General features: G+C 41.3%; 4 protein-coding genes and 1 long non-coding RNA gene across 21 annotated transcripts in view; 2 read left to right on the top strand and 3 right to left on the bottom strand.

Moving 5' to 3' along the window:
* The window catches only part of tacc2 (transforming, acidic coiled-coil containing protein 2), a 47,740-nt gene extending 37,876 nt beyond the window's left edge, over positions 1-9,864 (bottom strand). For 5 of the 14 annotated variants that reach the window (XM_058059218.1, XM_058059221.1, XM_058059223.1 and 2 more), the window contains exons 1-4: positions 9,479-9,863; positions 6,589-6,657; positions 2,561-2,808; positions 828-923 (exon numbers count right to left, since the gene is read on the bottom strand). In XM_058059218.1, the coding sequence (XP_057915201.1) occupies positions 828-923; positions 2,561-2,808; positions 6,589-6,657; positions 9,479-9,589 (524 nt within the window). In that variant the 5' untranslated portion in view covers positions 9,590-9,863. Of the gene's footprint in view, positions 1-827; positions 924-2,560; positions 2,809-5,341; positions 5,676-6,588; positions 6,658-7,009; positions 7,144-8,480; positions 8,810-9,478 lie in introns of those variants that run through there. The other 9 variants (XM_058059216.1, XM_058059217.1, XM_058059225.1 and 6 more) reach the window with 7 other exon arrangements.
* On the top strand, positions 6,128-11,630 carry LOC131108285 (uncharacterized). Its single transcript, XR_009120443.1, has 3 exons — positions 6,128-6,276; positions 7,053-7,178; positions 10,888-11,630. It is a non-coding gene; the product is annotated as an uncharacterized LOC131108285 (long non-coding RNA).
* Positions 10,297-14,874, bottom strand: nsmce4a (NSE4 homolog A, SMC5-SMC6 complex component). The gene is made up of 11 exons (XM_058059239.1): positions 14,676-14,874; positions 13,392-13,595; positions 13,242-13,322; positions 12,930-13,060; positions 11,974-12,122; positions 11,791-11,890; positions 11,525-11,615; positions 11,353-11,447; positions 11,233-11,281; positions 11,053-11,138; positions 10,297-10,930 (listed from the first exon to the last, which is right to left on the bottom strand). The coding sequence occupies exons 2-11, from the start codon at positions 13,585-13,587 to the stop codon at positions 10,862-10,864; spliced, it is 1,047 nt and encodes a 348-aa protein (XP_057915222.1). The 5' UTR covers positions 13,588-13,595; positions 14,676-14,874; the 3' UTR covers positions 10,297-10,861.
* Positions 14,875-15,314: 440 nt separating this feature from the next.
* Positions 15,315-19,192, top strand: LOC131108282 (coiled-coil domain-containing protein 177). Of its 4 annotated transcripts, XM_058059238.1 has the most exons (3): positions 15,315-15,390; positions 15,720-15,931; positions 16,035-19,192. In XM_058059238.1, the coding sequence occupies exon 3, from the start codon at positions 16,053-16,055 to the stop codon at positions 17,523-17,525; it is 1,473 nt and encodes a 490-aa protein (XP_057915221.1). In that variant the 5' UTR covers positions 15,315-15,390; positions 15,720-15,931; positions 16,035-16,052; the 3' UTR covers positions 17,526-19,192. The 4 variants fall into 4 exon arrangements, with proteins under 4 accessions (XP_057915221.1, XP_057915218.1, XP_057915217.1 ...); XM_058059235.1 differs by having other exon boundaries at positions 15,720-19,192; XM_058059234.1 differs by having other exon boundaries at positions 15,316-15,411; positions 15,720-19,192.
* LOC131108284 (zinc transporter ZIP9) lies at positions 18,261-24,647 on the bottom strand. Its single transcript, XM_058059240.1, has 7 exons — positions 24,376-24,647; positions 24,105-24,219; positions 23,906-24,040; positions 23,759-23,821; positions 21,011-21,096; positions 20,573-20,707; positions 18,261-20,498 (listed from the first exon to the last, which is right to left on the bottom strand). Exons 1-7 carry the CDS (start codon positions 24,469-24,471, stop codon positions 20,226-20,228), a joined length of 903 nt encoding a protein of 300 aa, XP_057915223.1. The 5' UTR covers positions 24,472-24,647; the 3' UTR covers positions 18,261-20,225.
* Positions 24,648-25,265: the final 618 nt, after the last annotated feature.

Here is a 25,265-nt window from a genome sequence, read left to right as displayed (position 1 = left end):
CGGTGCCGCTTGCGGTAGACCAGAAGCCTCATGCTCAAGCACTGCATTCACACGTTATGGCAATCCTGATACGGTATCTGCATTCTGCTATCAAATGCAAGGCCAGCTGTTTCAAAGCAGTTGGTAGTAATGAACATGCGGATATATGCTTTTAGTGTGATGCTAGATGAAGTACACTTAGAAATGTTGCATAATGATAGTCATGTATAAGTATATATAACTAATATTGTATGTCACAAGATACAATGCATTACAAATTACACCTGTGCACAAATTACTCACTAAGTTACTCACTGAAAACACTTTGATACAGCAAACTCAGGCAAAGGCAAAGGTGTCTTTAACAGTGGGTGGGAACATAATCTGCACAGTACACACAAATCCTTTAATCACGACACCCCACTCAGTGGCAGTCGTATGTCAGCACTATCGTGTATTTTCTAGTAAATAGGTTGCAATAAGTTGGCATAAGCAAGCTCATTTGTGCAAAATATTACTGTTACTATAATGTTATTGCATAAAGGTTTGCCCAGTACCCACTCTAAAACAAGATGCATAATTATCTTTCAGTAGTGGGGTCACAACAGCAATGAGACAAGCAGTCCCATTCAGTTTAGAAGAAAATGAACACTTAGCCAACATGGCAAAATGCAGTACACTCAATGTAATATTAATTCATCCAAGCATTAAAAGTAACTCCAAATCAGCTTGGATGTACACACACACACACACACACACACACACAGCAAAGAAATTCATCACAATTCAAGTTAGATCTCTACATCACACCATGCATTGTGATTATATGCTTTATTCCAAAGTACTACCTGTTATCTAGGACTACTAATGGATGACTGACTTCCATATGATGCTGCAAGCCCGCCAGGAGGGCGTTCTCATGTTCACACACCCTAGTCTTTAATCTGATGACACATCCCAACACACACAGATAGAAAACAAATTAAGATTTATGTACCATGACTTTATATCTACTGTAAAAAGAATACTACTGAATACTACTGAGAGACTATTGTTAATATAATAATATATGACCATATTATGACCACATTATGACCACTCACACCATAAACTGAGCTCCAATACAAAAGCTGTATCCTAAAGATTGTCTTTACAAAGAGGTATTAATACCAGTGGTGTCACATGATCTTATGTGATTAACACGTGACAAGACTTCTCGTTCAAAAAAATGCATTGGTTTCGCCACCTTGGCACAGTCTCTTTGTCTCTGTGGATGGAAGCGGGGCTGCTAGCATTCACACAGAGTGCAACATAATAGAAATTAAATTAGTAGATTGCAGTATATCGTCATATTCATTTATTCATTTTCTACCGCTTATGCTCACAAAGGTCGCAGGGGTGCTGGAGCCTATCCCACACAGAGATGGCTGACATATCGTCATATATTGTTTATAATTTATCATTCTTAAAAGTAACGTTAGCAGCATGGCGGTCGAGTGGTTAGCACGCAGACCTCAGCTAGGAGACCAGGGTTCAATTCCAATCTCTGTGTGGAGTTTGCATGTGTGTGCATGTGTGGGTTTTCTCCGGGTACTCCGGTTTTCTCCCACATTCCAAAAACATGCTAGGTTAATTCATTCATTAATTCATTCATTTTCTACTGCTTTTCCTCACAAGGGTCGCGGGGGTGCTGGAGCCTATCCCAGCTGTCTTCGGGCGAGAGGCGGGGTACACCCTTGACTGGTCGCCAGCCAATCACAGGGCACATATAGACAAACAACCATTCACACTCACATTCATACCTATGGACAATTTGGAGTCGCTAATTAACCCAACATGTTTTTGGAATGTGGGAGGAAACCGGAGTACCCGGAGAAAACCCACGCATGCACGGGGAGAACATGCAAACTCCACACAGAGATGGCCGAGGGTGGAATTGAACCCTGGTCTCCTAGCTGTGAGGTCTGCGCGCTAACCACTAAACCACCCGCTAGGTTAATTGGCGACTCCAAATAGGTATGAATGTGAGTGTGAATGGTTGTTTGTCTATATGCGCCCTGTGATTGGCTGGCGACCAGTCCAGGGTGTACCCCGCCTCTCGCCAAAAGACAGCTGGGATAGGCTCCAGCACCCCCATGCGACCCTCGTGAGGAAAAAGCGGTAGAAAATGAATGAAAAATAACGTTAAAATATCGTCTCGTTCCTCCTTCCATTGACGCTGTCTTGTGTATTGTCTCATCTTGTGAAATCTTGTATGTTTATTATTATAGTTGTAGTATTCAGTATTCAATTTAGTATTACTCATTGTAGAGGTAGAAATGTTGCAGCACTTTCATTGGGTCTCCATATACTGATGACATAGACGTAGATGACATAACATTGTTGACAATAGCATAGGTGGTTTGTTCAGTTTGTACACTTACACTAGGTGCACAGTGGTGTCATTTCACCATTATTATTCAAAATGAACTCAGGCGCCTTGATGTGCTATGGTGTGGGTGTGTCCTGTAATAAAATTCTTTTTAAATATGATCGCTATGGTGTAACCTGCTTGTGTGTGTTTTTTCCACTTCACACTCACCCTAGTGAGGACTCCCAGATGTTGAGTTCACTGCTGAAGTCTAGATTGGGCAGCAGGTCATGGGGAAATTCCAGTTCCTCTTTGTCCTCATGGGCTTCTTCTGCAGCACCTCTGCTCTCCTCCACACCGGTGATGACTGGGACATCTGGGAGAACTGGTTGGGACAGTAAACTCTGTTGGCTGCTGGACGACGCAGTCAGGAGCAATTCAGCGTCCCTTTGGGATAATTTCTCAGCGTGAGCTTCGGCCTGTGGAACACAAAAACACACCAGTGGTGAGCTACAAGAAAAAAACCTATAAGGCTCCACAGCGCCCCCAATAGTCATGGAGTGTAATTTCTCTTTAAGCCACTGATAAGGCTAACTTGCTGTACAGTTAGCTGTTGGATATCGGATAACATCCCATGTTTTTTGACGGAAAATGTTTGATTTATCAACAGTTCGCTTTTCGTCATTAAAATAAAGTTTATTGAATTCAGGGTCAGAAGCCAAATAAGCATATGAGTAATAGCCATAACGCTATTGCTAACACAACATTAGAGGCAATCCAATACAATGACAAGAATGGTATTCTGCTTAACAGTTTATATATTGTACTCTAAGTAATAGTTGCTTTAATAATGTTAATAATAAAGTTAAAGCTGTGAAAAGCACTGACATAGCCCTTGCTGGCTAATTCCGTAAAATCTTCCACATACAATGCTGTAATGTGAAACCGCGGTGTTGAAACTTGTTGTTACAGGAAATGTAAAAAGAAAAAAAAAACACCCGCCGAATTAAAGCTGAAAGTCAAACAAAGATGAGCAAATAACCCCACCCTCGTATTAAAATATACTGTATAATACAGGGTTGTATGTCACCTATAGACATGCACAGCAAATATTTAAGGTTTTGCTTCTACTACAGCTTTAACATGCCATACAGCCGTCTGCAGAAAATCGTTTTAATTAAATGAAATTGCAACGTAATTATAGTACCATCTTTTTTTCCCCACCACTTTGCACTTTTAACAAGTAGTCTCTTGTAATTTTAATTTTTTTTTTTACACCGAGGAAGCATAAAAGACAAACCAATCCAGTAAGGAAAATCCCTGACTTGACTGGATTCCATTTTAAATGTTGTTATTTTGGAAGAAATAGCAAGGCCATCTATTTAAAGTTTTTTTAAACAGGCCGTATAAAGGTCACCTAGCTGCAGCCTTACGCCACAACATTTGGCTATGTCACGATGTTAAGGCAACATTGCCAAAGGAAAGGTCAGACATAAACATTAAAGCAGATTATTATACCATTACCATATATCATTGATATATTTGTGTTCATAAACTTACCATTTCCTAAGTGTTGTTGCACAGGCGTTGTGTTGTTGTGTGTAAATATGCAGTACAGTTTAGGTGGAGCACAGTAAGCAATGAGGTGACTGGCCTCACCTGTATTTTTCTCACCACAACTATTTTTTGTTATGTCTCATATGAGCTGTAAATGTAGCTTGTAGATTTGTATTATTTTAATTTTACTTCATGTGTACATATGGCTGCAAAAAAACATGTATATTGTTGTATTGTTTTTAAATGCATATGTTCATTCACACTCATATCTATGGACAATTTACAGTTACCAATCAACCTAAAATGCATATTTTGGAAACATAGGAGAAATCCAATGCACATGTGATGAGAATATACAAATTCCACACGAAGACACCCAAACAAAGATTCTTACCCACAGCTTCCTGTGTGGCCAAAATGCTTGTTTTTAACATATTTTTACATACTTACCATCTACATTATAAATAAAATACTGATAATCTTTCTTTTGTTGTTGATCATCTGCATTGTTAAGCTTAGTGTTATTATTAGTACTAGTCGTACTGTATTAGAGACAACATATAAAAACTGTTACATAAATACAATTCATATTTTAGCATTATTTATATATATATTACTCCGAATTTACAACATGATAATAAAACTACATGTATCATTTTTTATTTTGTATTTATTATTATATGTGGCTGCACGGCAGATGAATAGTTAGTGCGCAGGCCTCACAGCTAGGAGACCCGAGTTCAATTCCACTGTCGGTCATCTCTGTGTGGAGTTTGCATGTTCTCCCCGTGCATGCGTGGGTTTTCTGCAGGTACTCCGGTTTCCTCCCACATTCCAAAAACATGCTAGGTTAATTGGCGACTCCAAATTGTCCATAGGTATGAATGTGAGTGTGAATGGTTGTTTGTCTATATGTGCCCTGTGATTGGCTGGCCACCAGTCCAGAGTGTACCCCGCCTTTCGTCCGTGACCCTCGTGAGGATAAGCGGTAGAAAATGAAAATTATATGTTTTCAGAATGACTGTATGATTGATAAATGATTCTTCCAAAATAGTAACTTTGTTAAATGAATACCTGTGTACAGTAAGAGTGAGCTGTAAATTTGTGCTATTAACTCAAGTACAGGTATAGTGACTTAAGTGTCCAGTGAGTAAATACTACTGCTGTGCTAACTCTCCTCTTCCAGAAGCTAATGTCATAGTGGTAACTGTCCACTCAGCACTATGAGCCGTATAAACAAGGTTAGCAGGCCTTTAAATTACAGTGTACTAAATAGCAATCATAGTTGGCTTTGGTTACTTATTAACATGATGTCTGTTAGTGTCCATGCAATGTGATGTTTCACACATCTGTGTTGTAAAGCAGAGGCAGGCCATCACTTGCAACAGCAGACACTAACAGAACCATGACATCAAAACACAACACAGTACACACAATACAATATGTTGTACTCACTCACAATGTTGAAGGAAACTCTCTTGCTACCCCTCCACTGTACAGGTTGCCTGTGCTGGCCTGTGCCGGCTGTTTGGGAACACTAACATGCTGCAACACATGCAGGGCTCCTCTACTGTCCTTTGACCGAGAGTCAGAGCTCTTCCTCCTCCCCGCCTTCTCCTGCTTGCTGCTACCACCTCCCTCCTAGATTTCCATGCACCTCCTCAGGCTTTAACTGTGCTGGCGTGCGTGTTGGTAGTAGAAACACTGCTGCTGAATCACTTAGCTGGCAACAAGGAGGAGCTAGGAATTCTCTCCCCGCCCCTCCCTCCATCTTACCACTTGTCCCGACTACTCCCTCCTGTTCCAGAATCTTCCCTCCCCCTTTTTTTCGGTGTCCCAGTCTCCCTCCCCTTCCACCTCTTCACCCTTCCGGCCCCTCCTAATGTTTGTGTCATGCGGTTGGATGCACTGACTGACAGTGGTGCTGCAGGTGAAGGCTAGGAAGTGGGCCAAGGGGCGGGGCCTGTGGTGACTTTCTGAGAAGAGGATCAGGTTACACTGCAGGGGGTTGGGGGGGGGGGGGCTTTTAGCACACTAATTCACACTAAGAATCTCTTTCTTGGTTGTCAGGATGTATACATCACCAGACTGACACGATAATAACATTTCCCACATGAATACACAACCAGTGTCAGGATACACTATATTTCCCAGGAGGAATGACGTATGAAATGTAAATAACATTATTGGCGCCCTCTATAGGTTGTGCACATACTAGCATACAACCTGTACACTGTATAATCCTTTGACAAATGCTCAGTGACATATTGGCTGTTAGTTTTAAAGCCCCGCCCATTTCCCCCGGTAAAACCATTTTGGTTGATGGCTGTCATGTTTTTCAACCAATCTTGCTGAAATTTTGCAGACACATGCTAGTCAGACTACTAAAGGTGCGTACGAGAAACGTTTTTAAAGTGTCTGTATTATTGATAGTACACTACATTGCGATAAAATAATACTGTGATACATTATACTGTTATGAGATTCTTTAAAAGAGAATTGTAGAATATTTACATATTTTTTTAATAAATATGGAATGTGTTATGATTGTATTATATTTTGATTGTATATCACTACACAATTTGAGGGGTATTTTGAGATCTCTAATATTGTGAATAGTCCTAAAATGTATCTTTCATACACACAAGATTATTAGTAGTCTCTTTCCTCTTGCAGAAAACACAGTTTATACACAGTAGTACCTCCAAAGGGTCGCTGTGATTTTCTTGGGGTGGAAACAGAACAACGTGTTCGGGAGCGCCCTCTTCCGGCTGTAATTATAAATTGCAATTACTGGTTCAAGAAAACATGCTGTCATTGCATAGTTAGTAGTAATATGCCTTAATTATCAATGTTTTTGAATATATATCATAACTACACTATACCAAATCTGACTGTCAAGGGTGGCCTCAACTCTTTAAGAGTCCCACTTACGTTAATCTCTTCATCTCTACATTTTGATGTTCCACAAGCAGCCAAAACACCCGAGCCTCGCTCGGTAAGCGCTGTTATGTTAAAAGGGGACATTATTTATATAAATACATAAAATGTTTGGTATTATTATTGTTGTCATATATCAGTAGTCGTAGCAACTAGCATTAGAGCAATGGTGTCTCTTCTTACCAAAGCCTCAGTCGTGCTGCTCTCGTTCCCCATCTCCTATCAGGCTGAGTGACTCAAGGACCCTCCAGGCCTTCCCAGACTCAACAGAGAGAGACACAAAATGTGCAGTGGAGCTGAGGTCTTTCAGTGGACTCCTTCTCCACAGGATTAGAGCAGCAGACAGAGAATGGTAAGTATGTATGTACATGTATGTTGTTTAAGAGATTAGAAACTTGTGATGCAGTGCCTCACACTATGCAGGTTCAAAGTGCAGCCTTAAACACCCTTAATATGAGCTAAAAGCCAAACATTATAAAAAAAAAATTAAAATATATATTTGGAAAGCAGGAAGTGAACAAATATAACAGTTACTGATTGTAAAAGTACCAGACGGAGGGGTTAGGATTTAATAAGCTTTGCTTCTTCCTACTCCTTTTGGACATGTGGAACTGTGAACTGATTATGTGATGCATTCAATTGTAATCTGATGCATGTTCAAATGAAATAAAACCATTACTATTATATGTTTTATCATAGTTAGTTACAGTTTTGGTTTGAAGTGGCATAGAACTACACTCAATCATGCTGAAAGTAGGCTTATTCTAATTCCATTTGTGTTATTTAATCTTAAAACACCACAGCAAAACACAATAATTGATATTCAGTAAGCTATAGAAATAACACTAAAACTTCAATAACATATGCATTATACATAATACATCATACATTGATTTGCATTCGTATATCTGTGCAGCGTAATACCACAGGGAGACCATTTGTGCAGGGCAGATACTGTTCAAAGTACGCTTGCACAATTAGAAAGCACTGACCTGAATATGCATTTTATAAATAGATAAATGTGCCTTGGACTTGTGCTGTTTGTCTTTTTTTCCCCCTGTTTTTCAGACCACTGCTGTCCAAGCTGTTTAATATGATCCAACATAACAAAATAATGAGCATATTCCTAAACTACCTTACTGATAGCGTCATCATCATATTTTTACAAGGAGTATTTTGGATAACCATTAGATGCTGTGGCCAGTGTGTTTAAATGTAATAGGAAAATTATAATGTGTGTTTTGTGCTGTGTTTACTGTGGCATGGCAACAGTTCTCCACTCTACCCAGCCTTGCTGTTTGGATGAAAGGGATGTAATTTCAACCTCTCAAGCCGTAATTGTGTGCCTACTTTAAGTAGTGGTTGCATTTCGGGGGGCTTTCTGGCACAGTACGTAAAGAACATAGTATTAGATAGTATAATACAAGTCATCATTAACCACTAGTCAACAACCTGAGACCTAAACATGGAGTTTGGTATTTACTGCCCTATGTGTGACACCTCCGATTACGCAACTATAACACATCTATTAATAACAACATTCTTATAGAAGTGTATGCACCGTATATTATATTAAAGATTATCATCAGATTATCACTATTTACCTTCACATCTCATCAGAATGAATGACCAAGAAGCAAAAAGCAACACTCACCACAGCTAAGAAGAGAAAGTCATTCTCCCTCAAGCTCCTTCTAGTCTGTTTACAGTCTGACTGAAGTTGTCTCCTCTACTGTGTTTCTATTCTTGCATTGCACGTGGAGTGAGTAGGTGGGGACTGGGTGCTAAAAAGGGGGGCTGATAGGTGGCCCGAGGTGAATGCTGGAGGGGTGGACAGTGAGGAGACGGTACAAGAGGGAGGGGACCGAACCCGAGCTGAGGAGGCCGTAACTTCTCAAAGTGCAAGTGAGAGGTCGCCTCCTTTAGACAAAGAGTGGGACGTTGTACTCGGGATTTGATGCACTTTAGCCTCTGATTCATTCAGTGGAGTACAAAGTCTAGGGACACACATTTTATTGAATCAATTAATCTACAATGTGGTTCTTTGATTGTCATTATAAATCAAATATGCAAATGCAACAAAAAAAAAAACATCTGCATGAAGTCAGCCAGGCTACCATGGACGTCAGACCTGAGGGACTTCTGTTTTTAAGGACACTGAGCAGAAGAAAGTTGGTGGAATGAAACATACATTTATACTTTCATACTGTAAAGTATAACACCCATTTGTCAATTGTTTAACAAAGAAAATGTGCATATTCATTGTGCCAACTTTCTTCTGGGCCTCACAAGACAGACATATCAACTCATCAACTAGGTCTGATGTATGCAACCTACAGTTCCCCACCTGTAGCTTTCCATCATTACTGTGTCCAAATATCCATTTTACTCTTTGGTAGATTTTTCCATCCAGTATGTTTTCAACAGACATCAGTCAAGGTGTTTATCCTTATTCATTACCAGTGAGGAACCTCCATTCTCCAGCTGCCTTCCCATCTTTCATCCTCACCCATATCCCTCAGGATTCCCCACATCTAAACTCGCCCTTCCTCCAACGTAACAACAGTGTCTGCCTTTAAAATACCACACTTGAGCAGCATTTATTCTCTGTTATCTGCACAGATATTAATGGTATACACGTCACTCCATTACCTGTCTGTGTGAAATTCCGATGCAGCCCCCCATCCTGTATTCCATGTCCTCCCCCGGTGAAGTGACTCTGGCACTACAAGGCTGGCAGAGGACCCTCCTGCAGAACTGCATCCTTGTTCAGTCACAGCATCGCAGAGGCACCGAGATATTTACTGACTATGAAACGCACTGCATTGCATTGCATTCCCTATACGGTGCATTCGTTCAAGGCACCATTATGTAAAAAAATAAATACATCTACATTACGCAAGAAATCCTACCTAATTAAAAGAGCGTGAGATGGTAAGTAATGCTTTCCAGCTTTGAGTGTATCTCATCCAGGGATGGGCACAGAAAGGCACAGCATTGGAGGGAAAATACACAGGAAGAGGAAGATAGACAGTAAGAGTCAGGAGGCAGAAAATGGGTGCCTATCCCTTTAAATCGGTCACGAGACAAGAAAATGATGGCGGCAGTACATATTCACGGAACGCAGTCGTGGTGGCGCTGACTTACCTTTTTTTTTAAACTGTTTAATTTAAATGTAATTTTTATAACAGGTTGTTCACCAAGAGGATAGCAGGAACAGGAAGAGAATGATTCACTATTTTGTTTTCAAATTAAAAAGGGACTGCAGAGTCCTCTTTTTAGTTGTTTTTTTTTACCAAAAAAAAAAGACCACCACCGGCTAGCATAGGTTACCGATAATGGTTTAAAGAACACTTTTTTTTTTTACAATGTAATAATTAAAGTGCACAAAAGAATTATATACAGTTGTGGTTTAAAGAACAGATTGTACAAAAATGTCTATTTCTCACAATTTATTAAAGTGCATAAAGTCATGGAAACAACTACAACTATTCTGCAAATATAACAAAAGTTTGTTGCGAACCTAAAAAAATAAAATAAAAAAATCAGGTATTTTTAAATATTTTTGCATCTCAATTATCCAAGAATTTATCCCAGAACTGTATACTGTTGAAAGAAAAGTCTGAAAGTAAGTCTACCCCATTCACATTAAATCAAAACAGAGTTAATGTTTTGATCACTTTCCTTGGCTTTTATTATTGAAAATACTAAAAACATAAAGTAAAATACTTAAAGGGTATTTTGGATTTTTTTGACATCCCCACCAGAAGTGCATCAACGGTGACTTACCCCACTTATGCGGGACCACCCAAGTAATGATTTTGGCTTCTCAAAACCATACCAGTTCAAAAGAGGCATACATTTGCATCACAAAATTGCCTTCTCAAAAGAAGATCAGACCTCACAATCGCACAGCGTTACTTTCTCTCCCGTCCTAGCATAGCATGTCCATTGATACGTATGTATTCCACAGAGTTGACATGCAGTCTTCACCTGCTGGGGTGAAGAAATACCTAAAAAAAAAAGTGAGGCCAATCACCCAGTCTCTGTGTTTATTTTAGGTGGAATCATGGCTTCTGTGATGTCGAAGGCATCTACAAGCTCCTGGATGAGAAAAAGATCACAATCAAGAACAGTGTCTGGCTCAAGATGTGCGTGATAGCTGCAAACAAACATTATAGGAGGTATAAGAGGTATTGTGTTGCATCAGGCCAAGACGTGTTCACCTTCCATGACTTTGGGCTGATAGAAATAATGCACTGATTTTGTCTGCTTGATCCTCCAGCTTCCATTTCCATTTCTTCTACAGGAGCTGAAACACAACAAGAAAATAACCTAGTAATGTACAGTAAATAAGATAAATTATATTTTTTTGAAACTGAGACAAATCAGTAGTATGGACTTACCGATACAAGGCAACTTGGAACTATCCAAACACATCTGTGCCAAACCATCCTGTAACCCAAGAAAACGTCAGTACAGACAAGCAGGCTTATGTTTCAATGCTTCTACAAAATCAAACTCACCCTGATAAGGAAAGACGTGTGGAAAATGTTTTCTACTGTCCGTGAAAATGAGTTGGGGTCAATAACAAACTCGTAATATGATATTGGCGACGATGCTGTGATTAAAGAAGAGTTGTGGTATACAAACAATATATATTTACACAAGGATAAGGTGGTCTGCTTTAAAACTCACGATCGTCTTGATGGTAACTCTTCAAGCAGGCCAGGATCCTTTCCACCTCTTTTTCTGTGGCCTCTTGCTGGGACTCTTCCATTTTTTTCAACTGGCAATGCAATACATACACAACATGGACATCTACCACAGCTAAAGACATCCTGTACTGTACGTCATGCAAGTAGTGGTAATGGTAAAAAAAAAAAAAAGACATATAATAGTAGATAATTGAAAATGTGTAAAGTCACTTCTTAAGATTTTTTAAAAGAATGCGTTGTAGCTACCTGAGTGGGCATGATCCTTTTTGCTTCCGCACTGGGCGCCTTCCTTTGTCTTTCTATCCTTTGCTTCGGAGGCGGTGGCTCAGCATGGAATGAACCCATCCTGTTAAATCCAAGATGGAAGCTTGTGATAATGAAAACACACTACATCACAGAGTACCATCAGTGAACTGTTGCAGCACTTACATGTAGTGGAAGGTGGGCGCCGTCAAAAAACAGCTCTCTGCTCTCTTGGCCAATCGGTGCCAGGCGTCGCTGGGCAGGTAGCCTTCCACTTGATCTCTTTCCTGCTCTTCCCTCCCATTTTCGAGACGGTTGAGACCCATAAAGGACAGCTATAGATGGCAAGAGATTCCTTTTACCGTAAATTCCAATAATGTGTCCAAGTCATAAAATGGCATATTGTGGCATGTACGATTCTGTGAGGATCAGTCAGCTCTCTGACAGGAGCTAATCATTCATTCATTCATTTTCTACCGCTTTTTCCTCACGAGGGTCGCGGGGGGTGCTGGAGCCTATCCCAGCTGTCTATGGGCGAGAGGCGGGGTACACCCTGGACTGGTCGCCAGCCAATCACAGGGCACATATCGACAAACAACCATTCACACTCACATTCATACCTATGGTCAATTTGGAGTCGTCAATTAACCTAGCATGTTTTTGGAATGTGGGAGGAAACCGGAGTACCCGGAGAAAACCCACGCATGCACGGGGAGAACATGCAAACTCCACACAGAGATGGCCGAGGGTGGAATTGAACCCTGGTCTCCTAGCTGTGAGGTCTACGCGCTAACCACTCGACCACCGTGCCGGCCCGGAGCTAATCATAAGCTATGAAAAAAAAATTACGATGAGCTAGTCAATACATTGGAAATTGCAGGAGGTCATTACTCAATTTAACAGTCTGACTCACAGTATCATCTTATAAACATTAAATTCACGACACAGCAACTTAACACTCAATGTTATACCTCAGAAATATAGAAGAAGTAACCAATTAGTTTAATATGAAACAAACACAATATTTTCACGTTTCCCATAATGCATTCCGTTTGAGGAACATTTCATTGGAGGAGCATAGAGAATGGTGGCTGCTTCTACACCAGAGGAAGCCAGATATAAATGAATGAATAATAACTCACCAGATGCTCAGCAAAAGCACTGGTGTCAAAAGCAGTGCCCTCAGCGACCAGCTGGCTGGCCTTCTCCTGCCCCAGGTCTGTGGCCACAACAAGGAACTTGGCATCCAGCGCCGCTTCTCTTGTTTGCCGTACTGTCAAACAACAAATGTCCTGTTTGAGGGCTTCCATGCATACAACTGCTTTGGGTTACATAACTCCGGAACCAAAATGCACATGCAATCTTTTATCTATTATGACAATTTATTTAACAAGTTCTTACAGATCAAAGATTGTCACCATCTTTAATAAAGTAGTAAAAGTAATGCCACATACCGTTTTCAAAAAGTGTATTTGCCTCCTCCAAAACATCTATAAGCTTATTATTGAAGGGGCTCAGTATATCGTCTCTATTTCCTGTGAGAAAAAAGACAAGTTAAGTAGGCAAAGCAAGTTGCCACTCAGTCTAAAGTCACTTTGACTCACGTTGGACTGACTCGATGAGGTCTCTGTACTTGCTCCTTATGTCCTTCCTGAGGTCTGTGTCATTGTCGCCATCTTGCACGTCTGTTGACCCGACAGAGGATGCTCCATTGCTCTGCTCTTGGTCTTCACTGCTGTGGTCTGGAGTACCATTTTGCTGGACCGCCTCCTCATCACTCCTGTCTCTGAGACGCTTCATGGATTGATCTGAAAGTGTATGGTAATAAGTATGAGTGTCGTGGGCGAGAGGTCCCATGGCAGTCCGAAATCCAGTCAGTGCCTGGTGTGACCACCATTTGCCTCACATATCATATGCACATGTATACATTCACACGAATGTGTGAATGTATTCTATTGTGTTCTATTGAAAGTGTTCTATTCAAACATAACACCTGCATTTGACAAATGAACACAGTGAGTGGACAAATTGTGAATAAACTACAATTTAAATGTTGACAGTCACATGAAACACAAAATAGCGCAATATAGCAAAATAGCGCTCTCCTTTCTTTTGTCAGAAGTAGCTTTAAGAGCGCTACAATTTTGATACATCTGTGTTATCATAACCCTGGACTCTGAATACCTTTTAAACAGGACAGATTTCTGTAACAAGAATAACAAATATTTCATTTAGTTGTATTATTCTGAACTTAAAAATATATTATTGACAAATTAATTAATATTACTCTAAAGCAGGCATCAAATTAAATGTAGGTGTGTGTACTTTTTGTACACTGGATTTATTTTAAAGTGGAAAAAGTAACTTTAAATTAACACAAAGCTGAAAATAACCGAAGAGAGTCATATCATATTTAGCATGTTTAACACACCTTTTTTCAAAAATCTTTGCCATGACGGTTATTATGATGTTATTACTATTTTACGGTATCTATTACAACAAAAAAGCAACTTGCGACTTCTTGCGAATTCCCGGACAGCCAATAGCTACTTACTTTACTCCTACATACACAGGCTAGCGATTAGCTCAATAAAGCTAGCTTTCTTGGTTCAACATCAAAAATGAACAAACTGCTTTACCGTGGTGCTTCTACAACAATACTTGTGTAACTATCAAGAGCGCTAGTATATATATATAACTAAATTAATACGTTTTAATGATGAATGTCGCTAGCAAGTTAGCTATTATTAGCTACCATGCTAGCTGCTGGTAGCTCTCAAACTGAAACCTTACGAAAGTTTACACAGCACGTCACTAATACATAGTTAACATTCATAGTTAGTATTCCATCTGGATGGAATACTACGTTATAGTACATGAACACTTACCGATTTGTATGACACAGAGGACGCTGTACTTTGCAGGTGCAGTTCTGTGCAGTTGCCCGTTTCTATATGAACTCAAGTCCCGTGGGACCACTGTTGCCGACTTTTCAATAAGGAAAGTAGCTATTGGTTGTCCTGGAAGGCGCTTGATGACGTCATTATCAAATTGTATATAATTTGCTTGTGGTGCTGTAGGAAAAAAGCATAATCCAGAAAACACTCACAACACAAACTCCAGCACAGTATGTGCTTTCACCATCTTAGTAAACTCACCAAAAGTCGCTAAATTTGTCGCAAGTCGATTTTGAGAAAATATGTCGGCAAGGAGGGTTGATCTAGCTCACAACACAAGCCTACTTACTTTTGTTTAAATAATTATGTAAATCCTATAAACGTCATTTCACTTCTCATCAATCAATGTGTTCATCTGCTATATGATATATTTAACTGAAATTTCTGATTAATCCAGTGATTTATAAAGGAAAATCTTTAAAATGATCAGGGGTGCCCACACGTTTTCATATCACTGTAAATGTCAGTCCTCCAATGATCCACTGAACGCTAGATGTCGCTGTAACACAAGCAGGCTCATCGCTCATGACAATAGAAAGCTGCTCTTTTTCTACGTTTGTTTTCCCTGACATGGCAACCACAAGTAGCACATTAATCACTTTCAGCTGTCGGGATTCTGTAGCTAGCTGTGTATATTTTTACTTGGGTAAGTTTAGAAAGTTTAAAGGTAGATGGGCATTTAAACTGTATGTATATAATGTAGTTTAGTAAAGGAAACTACTTATGTTTCCAGGTTATTCCCAGTACTATCTAATGCGTTAAATTGATGTGATAATTTTTGTCAATTTATCTAATTTTTCTCTAAAAACAAAACAAACAAACAGAAAACCTTCTGTACATTAATACAGATTCACTCGAACACTACTATAGTAATGCAGGACATATATTTTTTTATAATTCTGATACTGATTTTTTTTTTAACACTAACGTCAATACTTTGAATATAGAGGAACTAAATGCATATATCTTTTTCAGATAGGTTGAATGGACTGATCACATGGACTAACTAATCCCCTCATGACCCTGCAAGCTGGACAACGGACTGACTGAGCGGAAGTCCACTTTGAAGCCATTCTGGACACCTTTGCTATCTGTCTTGCTTCCATCATGGGGGAGTGGAGGTCATCGTCACCTGCACCTCACTTGGACCTATACAATTTTGACTCTGCTGAGGCAGAAAAGAGCAGGTATGTTCTAACCAGTCCCCGCTCCTTGGAGTCCTGTGCACGACTGGGCATCAAACCAGTTGAGCTTCTTGTGAAATCCTTGAATGATTTACTATCCGAGCAGCGTGACGTGCCTTTGGAGATGGTCAGAGTGATGCATGAATCGTATGAAAAGGAGAGAAGCAAGTTATTGCAAATGTGCCGAGATGAGAGGGAGAGGATTATCCAGCAGGCTGCCAGGTGGCCGAGCACTAAGAAAGTCTCAAGGCTGGGGAAGCAACATGACAGCAAGCTGAAGGATGAACCCGCTATGGATGTTCCATATGCAGACCTGTGTTCTAAGGACAAATCTGTGAGAAAGACACCCTGCTCTGTTGCAGACAGGAGCACCATCTGCAGCTTAGGAGACCTCAGACATTCTCCTGCTATTGAGATGAAACTGCAGAAGCTCACCGACGACATCAGAAGGGAGATGTGTGTCCTGATATCACAGCGAGACCGCAAAATCGCTGCTCTCATGCTGGTGAAGCACCAGGTGGAGGAGGACCGTCTGAGTATTATGCAGCAGGAGGAAGAGGAGCGAGACGAGGCCCGCAGACGAGACGAGGCCCGGCGGGCACAGTCTGAGAAAAAAAGGAGGAAGAAACTGATGCAAAGCATGCAACGCTGGCATGAGGAGCTGGAGGCGCGCAGGAGGCTGAGATTGCATCGGGAAGATGAGAGAGTAGGGCAACTCAAGCAGGAGGTGATGCTGCAGGAGGAGCGCTGGAGGAGGCTGAAGGAGCAGGTGGAGGCTCAACGTAGAGGGAAGACAGCAGCTGCGCAGAAAGAGGCGGAGGGGAGGAGACGCTACCAGGAGAGGCTGCTGAGAAACTTAGAGGAGGTGGAGAAAAGGCAGCGAGAGATGGAGAGACAAGCGGCAATGGAGAGGGAGCAGAACGCAAGCAGGAGTAGGCTCCATCTTGAGAGGAAGGATAAGAAGCGTCTGCAGGAGGAGAATAGCAAGGAACTGCTGCGCCACCTCCTTATCAAACAGCATGTGGAGCAACAGGTGGAAGAAGAAGAGTCACGTTTGAGGGAAACACTGGAAAGGAAGATGCAGCAGTCGTGTGAGAAGCACGCCCGCCACGTGGAGGCCCGACTGGCGGAGCTGCAGGAGCGAGCGGCTCGGGAGGAGAAGCAGACGCAGAAAGCCCGACTCAGGGCCAAGCTGCAGAGCATCCAGCAGCTCACACACAAACACCACCTGGTCAAGATGAGTCAGCAACGCATCCTCAGGGCAGCCGAGCACACATGGGCCCAGCACAAGAAGCGAGCCCAGCAGACACATCAGCACAACAAACACAGGCAGCTCCGCCACCAGAGGCTCAGAGAGAACGTGCAGAGAGCAGAGGAGGCGGTGAGGAGCGTCAGGGAGAACAGCATCGCCATGAAGGAATGGAGGTGCGAGAGGCTGCGCAGAGAGCGAGAACACATCCAGCAGGAGGCGCACAAGCAGGCACTGGCATCCTTTCATTTTAGGGAGCGAGTGAGGCAGCAGACACAAAGGCGCTCTTTTGCTCAAATGGCTCAGGAAGCTCAGCTGGCTGCCTCCATCAGTCGCTTGAACCTCTGACAACTCAGAGGTCCATCGAGATGCTGAGCCATCAGGTCGACTTCAATGACCTCTGACCTTACAACTGTTCTTACGGATCAAAGGACACTTGGCAAACGCTCGACGAATTAATGATTACACTAATTACATCCTTGGTGTATTTGCCTTGCAAAAAATAGAAAACACCTACTCATCCGTCACGGCCTGGTGGTGTAATGCTACAGCTGCTGCCTCCAAATGAGTGCCCCAATTTGGCCTTGGGTGGCACTGGACACAAGTACTTTGATTCATTCATTCATTTTCTTTTCCTCACGAGGGTCGCTGGAGCCTATCCCAGCTGTCTTCGGGCGAGAGGCGGCGTACACCCTGGACTGGTCGCCAGCCAATCACAGGGCACATATAGACAAACAACCATTCACACTCACATTCATACCTATGGACAATTTGGAGTCACCAATTGACCTAGCATGTTTTTGGAATGTGGAAGGAAACCGGAGTACCCGGAGAAAACCCACGCATGCAAGGGGAAAACATGCAAACTCCACACAGAGATGGAATTGAACCCTGGTCTCCTAGCTGTGAGGTCTGCGCGCTAACCACTATACCGCCGTGCCGCCCCCTCTATGAATATATTACATTGAAAATTCACTGAATTGAACACGAACAGTCCCAAACTCTTTCTGCAGCAATATTTTGCACTATGCAAATATTATATACTGTATATACATGATTTTAAAACTGTGATATTTAATATAGTAAGACATGTGAAGAAAAAATGTGATTAAAGGCAACACATTCTTGTTACGTTCTTTCGGACAAAAGCTGAGTCTGATAAAACCACCTTATCAGCTCAACTCCAGTAGATTTTCATGTTTTAGTTCCCACTTCAACTATTTACACAAACAATCGCATCAAATTTCTAATGAGACCAAACACAGTGGTATCTCAGAAGCAACTATAGTTGTTACATACCAGTGGCCTCTCCCGTCTTCTCTGATTACCAACATTTGGGAAGTCCTTACAATGACATTCGAGTAGTGCATTTTGTTGTCTACCAAATTCATCAGTGCAGTATAGTACAACACCCAGTGGAAGGGTCATGTAATCCACAACAATTACTATCCCTTAGGGAAGGTTTCACTGAGATCAAGTTAACCAGGGTAAACTGGATCACAATGTGCTATTTCATTGTGACGCAGGTCATTCACACCCACTTTGAATGCCAAGCGACAAGCAAATGCAAACTAAACACTCATGTTCATTGAATAAACTAAATGTGCAGCATGTTCAGGGTGTCTGAGCTATTACTTATCTCACTGCAAACATTTGCACAATTTTTTTTTTCTACAAGATGGTGATGTTATGGACAGAATGATGTCATGGCATTGCCCCAAGCACTTACATATACTTACTTAGCCATATTTATGAGACAATAACTGGCAGGGTGCCAAATATTTAGGCAGGCTGCCACTGTGCTAGGAAGGAATAAACACAGTACATCCACTCATCCAACAAATCGTCATTAATTAAATAAAACTTTATGTAGGTCGCGAGCGGTAACATTTTCCCTCTTCCCTTTTTTGTATCACTGTCTGTTGCTAGGAAGAGTCCATAGAGTTTATTTGTAACTTTAAAAAATTAAATAAAAAAAATCAACTTAAAAGAAGGCGGCACGGCGGATTAGTGGTTAGCGCGCAGACCTCACAGCTAGGAGACCAGGGTTAAATTCCACCCTTGACCATCTCTGCGTGGGTTTTCTCCGGGTACTCCGGTTTCCTCCCACATTCCAAAAACATGCTAGGTTAATTGGCCACTCCAAATTGTCCATAGGTATGAATGTGAGTGTGAATGGTTGTTTGTCTATATGTGCCCTGTGATTGGCTGGCGACCAGTCCAGGGTGTACCCCGCCTTTCGCCCGAAGACAGCTGGGATAGGCTCCAGCACCCCCCGCGACCCTCATGAGGAAAAGCGGTAGAAAATGAATGAATGAATGAACTTAAGGAAAGGGGGCTCTTTTGTACCTTACAGAAGAGGAAGGACGGGGAGAGTTGGCAGGAACAGACACAAGCGAGGAAGGAAAAGTTATTCAATATGAAAAATAAGATTTTATTCATACAAATTAATTTAACAATTTAATCCCTTCTGTGTAAAATAAAGTAAACCTTTATCTTACAAATTCTGCTGGATCAAGTGTACTGCCCCTTTCCCACTGCCTGGTGTTACTAGCTCTACGCGGCTCTAATAGTAATTGATGAGAACATTAAAATTTTTCGTACCTGGTCTATATACTCTAAGTTCCCATAATGCAAAGCAGATACCATATTGGTGACGTAAACCACTTCTGGTCGTTTATTTGACATCACCGTATACATGCTAATGTTGGCTTACCATGTTGTTGTACTTCACTTAACTTCCTCTTGAATAGGATTCATCTTACTGTGGTCAACATCCACAAGCAGAAAAGTAAACTGTCTTCTTCTAAGTGATGCGTTCAATGTTGTTGTTTTTTGGCGTTTTCTCCAGCACCATTTGAGTTATATTTAGATTAGAGCAAAGTTGGTGCCGTGCAGTAGTAAGCATCCAGATACGCTTCTCTGAACATTGTGGGATTGCTATGATATGCGGTGATGTATTATCGAGTGGTATAGTTCTCAATTGATTTTTCTTTGGCATGTTGGCTTAGCGACAGCATCTCTCAGCATGCACACTTACACACCTTCTCAGTCATTATGAAGTCCCAGCGTAAGCAGCAGAGGAAGACCCACCCCGAGAACAAGAGTGAGGCTCTCCTGGGGGCCTAGGTGGCGCTGGTGCTGGTGCTGCTGCTGCTGGAGGTTACTGCTGGAGTGTTGTTGGTCTGCTAAACCGTGACTACTGCTGCCGATGATAACCTCAGGCAGAACGTGTACTGTGGCCACAAAGAGGAAAGTCCCAGCAGAAAAGAGCATTCCCACGCCGGTTGCAGTGAGCTGGTTTTCAGAGGATGCAGAAGACTGGTGGGGATGCAAAGACACTCCCTATCAATGCTGCAGTCTAAACTGGCAGGAGATGGTGTGTGCTATCTTACCGCGTGCAGTATGAAGTATGTGGCGATGGCAACTATCGGTGCGGCAGCAGAAAAGGCCAACAAATGTCCCTGGATGGACTTCTTTTCCAGGCCTGTATGCATCAGGAAGGCAACCAAACCAAAAGCTGCAGGGGCCTTGAAGACAAACGGGAGTTATTTTTAGATGCTGCTTCCAAGGTTTGTGGAATTCCAGAATACCGGGAAGTCATAAATTGCCTAACCTCTGACAAGGAAGATGTCACATTCTTATACTTCTACTTCACCAAGATGCACAACAGCTGAGTCCATAGTAATACATTCAAAAAATACAAAACTATCTTTCTATGTATTTATTGTTTACACTATAATGCCATTATATTCAGGGACACGTATTCTATATCTCATTTCCCAGCAGTCTCAAATGCAGCATATGATACTCCATTGTGGTAATATCCTCACCTTGTGTAGAATCACAGCAAAAAACACAATGATTTGCACAGTCACCTGGCCCGTGGCCACCACTGCACCCAGAGCGAATCCATCAGCTGTTTTCAAAGAAAACACAAGTCACAACAGGAGAAGTCAGAGGCTACCCATCTCCCCCCGAGACCAAAATTCAGTTACTTTACTAATATTTTGGTGTTTTTGTGTTGCTTCACAACACAAAAACTATATTTATGGATCGACAGTAGGGGTTTCAAACCCCTGATCCTCTGAAAGTGACAGTAATAACTAGGCAGTGTAGTGGTCTTACTATTGACATGGAAAGGTTTCTAGTGCTTTGCCTTTTATTTTATTACCGTTTCATTTGCCTCGTGGTTAGCATGTTAGCCACACAGTCAGGAGATCGGGAAGATGTGGGTTCGAATCAGAGTTTCAGCATCTCTGTGTGGAGTTTGCATGTTCTCCCCGTGCATGCGTGGGTTTTCTCCGGGTACTCCGGTTTCCTCCCACATTCCAAAAATATGCATATTAGATTGATTGCGAACTAAATTGTCCATAAGTATGCGAGTATGTATGGTTGTTTGTCAATATGTGTTCTGCAATTGGCTGGCATCCAGTCGTTGGTGTACCCTGGAATTCAGTGCACATATAAGGCACACCGGATTATAAAATCGTCGATTTTTTAGAAATTGCAGCTTACAGTGCGGAAAATATATAATGTTGTACGGTGGACAAGTGGTTAGCACGTAGGCCACACAGTGAGGAGACCCAAGTTCGATTCCACCCTCTGGCATCTCTGTGTAGAGTTTGCATGTTCTCCACGTGCATGCATGGATTTTCTCCGGCTTCCTCCCACATTCCAAAAACATGCTAGGTTAATTGGCAACTCCAAATTGTCCATAGGTATGAATGTGAGTGTGAATGGTTGTTTGTCTATATGTGCCCTGTGATTGGCTGGCGAGCAATCCAGGGTGTACCCCGCCTTTCGCCTGAAGACAGCTGGGATAGGCTCCAGCACCCCCGCAACCCTTGTGAGGATAAGCGGTAGAAAATGCATGAAAAGATCCGACTTAAACCAGAGTCAAAGAATAAAACTTGTACATAACCCAAGAACCACCTATACTGCTCAACCCTGCAAATATTATTTAAAAGGGTAATATTATGGAAAACTGACTTTTTAATTGCGTGTATTCACACACATGGGACTCTGTGGCGCCTGCTCAATCATCAAGTGTGGAATTACACTACCACGCAATTTATAGTGTTTCGAATGTTTGCTACAATATATAATTTTACTAACCAATGATTTGCTCTTTTTCAAGCACATGAATGGCAAAACTACCAAGGCTTTAAAAGTGATTAAAGTGCACATGGTGAGTCACATGAAGTCTCCACAGTGCCTTTTGTGTTTGCGAACTGGAATTCATCAGGATGTGTTGTTGTACGCCTTGGGCAAACACAAGTGTACTTAATATTAAGTCAGGGGTGTCCAGACTTTTCCCAGCAAAGGCCACAATGGTGTTTGACTATTCATTTTTTTTTTCATGTATGTTACACTTAAATGTTTCAGATCACCAAACAAATTTAAATATTAGTCAATGACAACACAACTGAACACTGTTGTGGAGAAAAATATTTCTTAAGAAAAGAGAATGACTGAAATAAAGACAGGGAGTTTACAAATTGTGAAAGATTACATTGTGAAAGAAAAGAATCAGTTCTGAGATTCCACCTTATCATGAGGAGTAGCTGGCACTGTTTGTCACACCCATGCTACAGATAACCTCCTGACTGAGAGGTCAACTATGCGTGACGGGACGCCCCCCGGGCCTCATTGTCTATGGCATCAAATGGTAATATTTTTAATACTTTTTTTTTCATGACACCCTACAAGTACGTTTTTTGAGTAGATCGCAGAAATCATGGTTGCATTTATAACAACAAGTCTTCCAGAAGTCACTTTTTCACAAACGGGCACATTTTGTGTTCTGTTCTGAAACATTTCAGCGTAACAAACATGCATAAAAAATAAGAAATCAGTAAAGGAGCAAACACTTTTTCACACCACTTTATGTGAAAGTGTGTGAGTATTAACTTATTTTCTCTTTGATTTCCGTGTTTGTTGTTCTTTATTAAATATTCTAAATAGTTCAACTTTCTTTAAAAAAAAATCTGTACATTTTCTGGCTGTAATATTATTCCCATATTTTGACATTTTTCCCATAATGTTATAATTTATTTAATTAAGTTATTAAATTTAAATAAATATATTTTGTTTCTCATATTACAACAAACTTATTAAAACTAACAATTTGTGGCTTAATATTTTTACATTATCCTCATAAAATTACAGTTTTTTTTTATTTTTGCTGTTAAGCCCCCCCTCCCCCCATTGTTTCTACTTTTTTGTGATGTCACTTCTTGCGTGGAGGGACCAATCTCAAAGTTTTTAACTATTTTGGCACTTCTCCTGCCCATAGATAGACTTTCATTACAGGTCTCTGTACTGACACCACTCGCTTGTACACAGTCTAGCATGAGGAATTAACTCATTTAAACTTTCTGCTACTAAAAAGTTATTTTTATCATGTTATTTTTGTACAATTACAAAAAAATGTGAATTTTGTTAGATGAACTTTGTTTTCACTTTAAAATTACTGATGATTTTTCCAGTTTGGGTGTTATTTTTCTTTGTCTTGTTCACTATATTTTTAGAATGTCCCACGCCAGTAAAAACACCACCCCTGATGAGTACTACAGTACCTGCTGCGTGGATCACCAGCCCTAATGTGGCTGTGATGGCGTTACTGTTTGGAGACGTTTTTCCTGAAATGACAAATAAGCTTGTAAAAAAAACAAAAAACGATGACATCAAGTGACTGTGCTGCAAAAGGTGAGTTGCCAACTTGCCACACATGGAAAAGTAACTTCCGAGTTGAGCCACCATAAACATGAAGGTGAAGCCAAGCGTTAACGCCAACCCCATGTACACCTGAGGTGAGGGGCCTGTTCCTGTGGAGTTGGTATTGGCAGCAGAGGAAGAAGCTGAAAGAGAAGAGAGGTTGTTTACATAGTAGGTGATGAAATGGTATAATGATATGCTAATGACCTTGCCCATGAGTCCATGCGTCTTGCAGCAGGTCCACTCCTTCAGGGATGGTGATGGCAAGGGCTGTCCCACACAGGAAGCCCGCACCCAGGATGGAGACAAAATGCAGGCTTCTCTAGAACACGTTTCTTTATTTAAACTTAGCTGAAAAACAACATTTCCACCACCCCAATGACCAAATATGGGCATGGCTCTGCCCACTTGCTTTGGACGTCGGAGCAAATGAGGTTAACACACAGAGAGAGAAAGAATTATTTTTCATACAACTTACCTGTGAAAGTTGAAACAAAAGAGGGATGAATCCGAGTAGGAAACAACCGACAAACATTGCGACCGATATCAAAGTAATGCTCAACCCTCCGTCCATTTTGACCGGTTCTTTAACGAGCGACCTATTTTTCTATTAAGCAGGGACTTCGTTCCCAGACGCTTTCATTGAAGGTGACAACGTCACTCCATGTCGCCTATATTGCTTCTAAAACCTGACGGTCTTGTCCTCCACGTCTTTCCTCTCGTCAACTTTCTCCTCCTCCCAAAGCGAGCAATTTGCACGGAGGATGGGGGGGTCACGACCCCAGCAAAAATCAGATCCCCCCGAATTTAATCACATCACATCATCTGATTTAATAAAAATATGCATCGTCTTGCATTGATATATTGTTAATTTTCTTTATTTATATAATTTGACAGCCAAACAGTAGCATGTTTAATCATCCGCTCATGTAATACCCCCGCTGAATACTTGGTATTACCCAACCCGCTTCGGCATGGATGGAGACAGCAGAAGCGCGGAAACATGAAAAGAGCACTAAAAGGCGGACAGACAATACTTTTTTTAAATTGTTGGTCGAGGTAAATAGCCGTTTTGTTAAGTTAGGTGATGATTTGTGACTGGGGTTGTCAAGCTAGTTGTTGGATTGCCAGTGTCCTGTGAGGTGAAGCCAATCGGTATCAGGGACTTTTCTCCAATACACAGTGTTCAGTAGTGGCGTTACTAGTTCAATTACATTTCTCGGTTTGAGTGTTTGTAACGTCGCCGTTTTCCACATCAAATATCTTGTCAGTAGTGAAGGCATTTTACAGATCAAATAACGGAAGCTACATTCCTCCCAAGCATTTCTACATTTTAAATGCAGTGGAATTTCTGTTGCCATGGGGGCG

The sequence above is a fragment of the Doryrhamphus excisus genome, chromosome 20 (genome assembly GCF_030265055.1).
Source record: "Doryrhamphus excisus isolate RoL2022-K1 chromosome 20, RoL_Dexc_1.0, whole genome shotgun sequence".
In the NCBI taxonomy this organism is placed as follows: Eukaryota; Metazoa; Chordata; class Actinopteri; order Syngnathiformes; family Syngnathidae; genus Doryrhamphus; species Doryrhamphus excisus.
The sequence above is the reverse complement of the archived record's forward strand: the minus strand, read 5'-3'. Positions and strand labels throughout refer to the sequence as shown.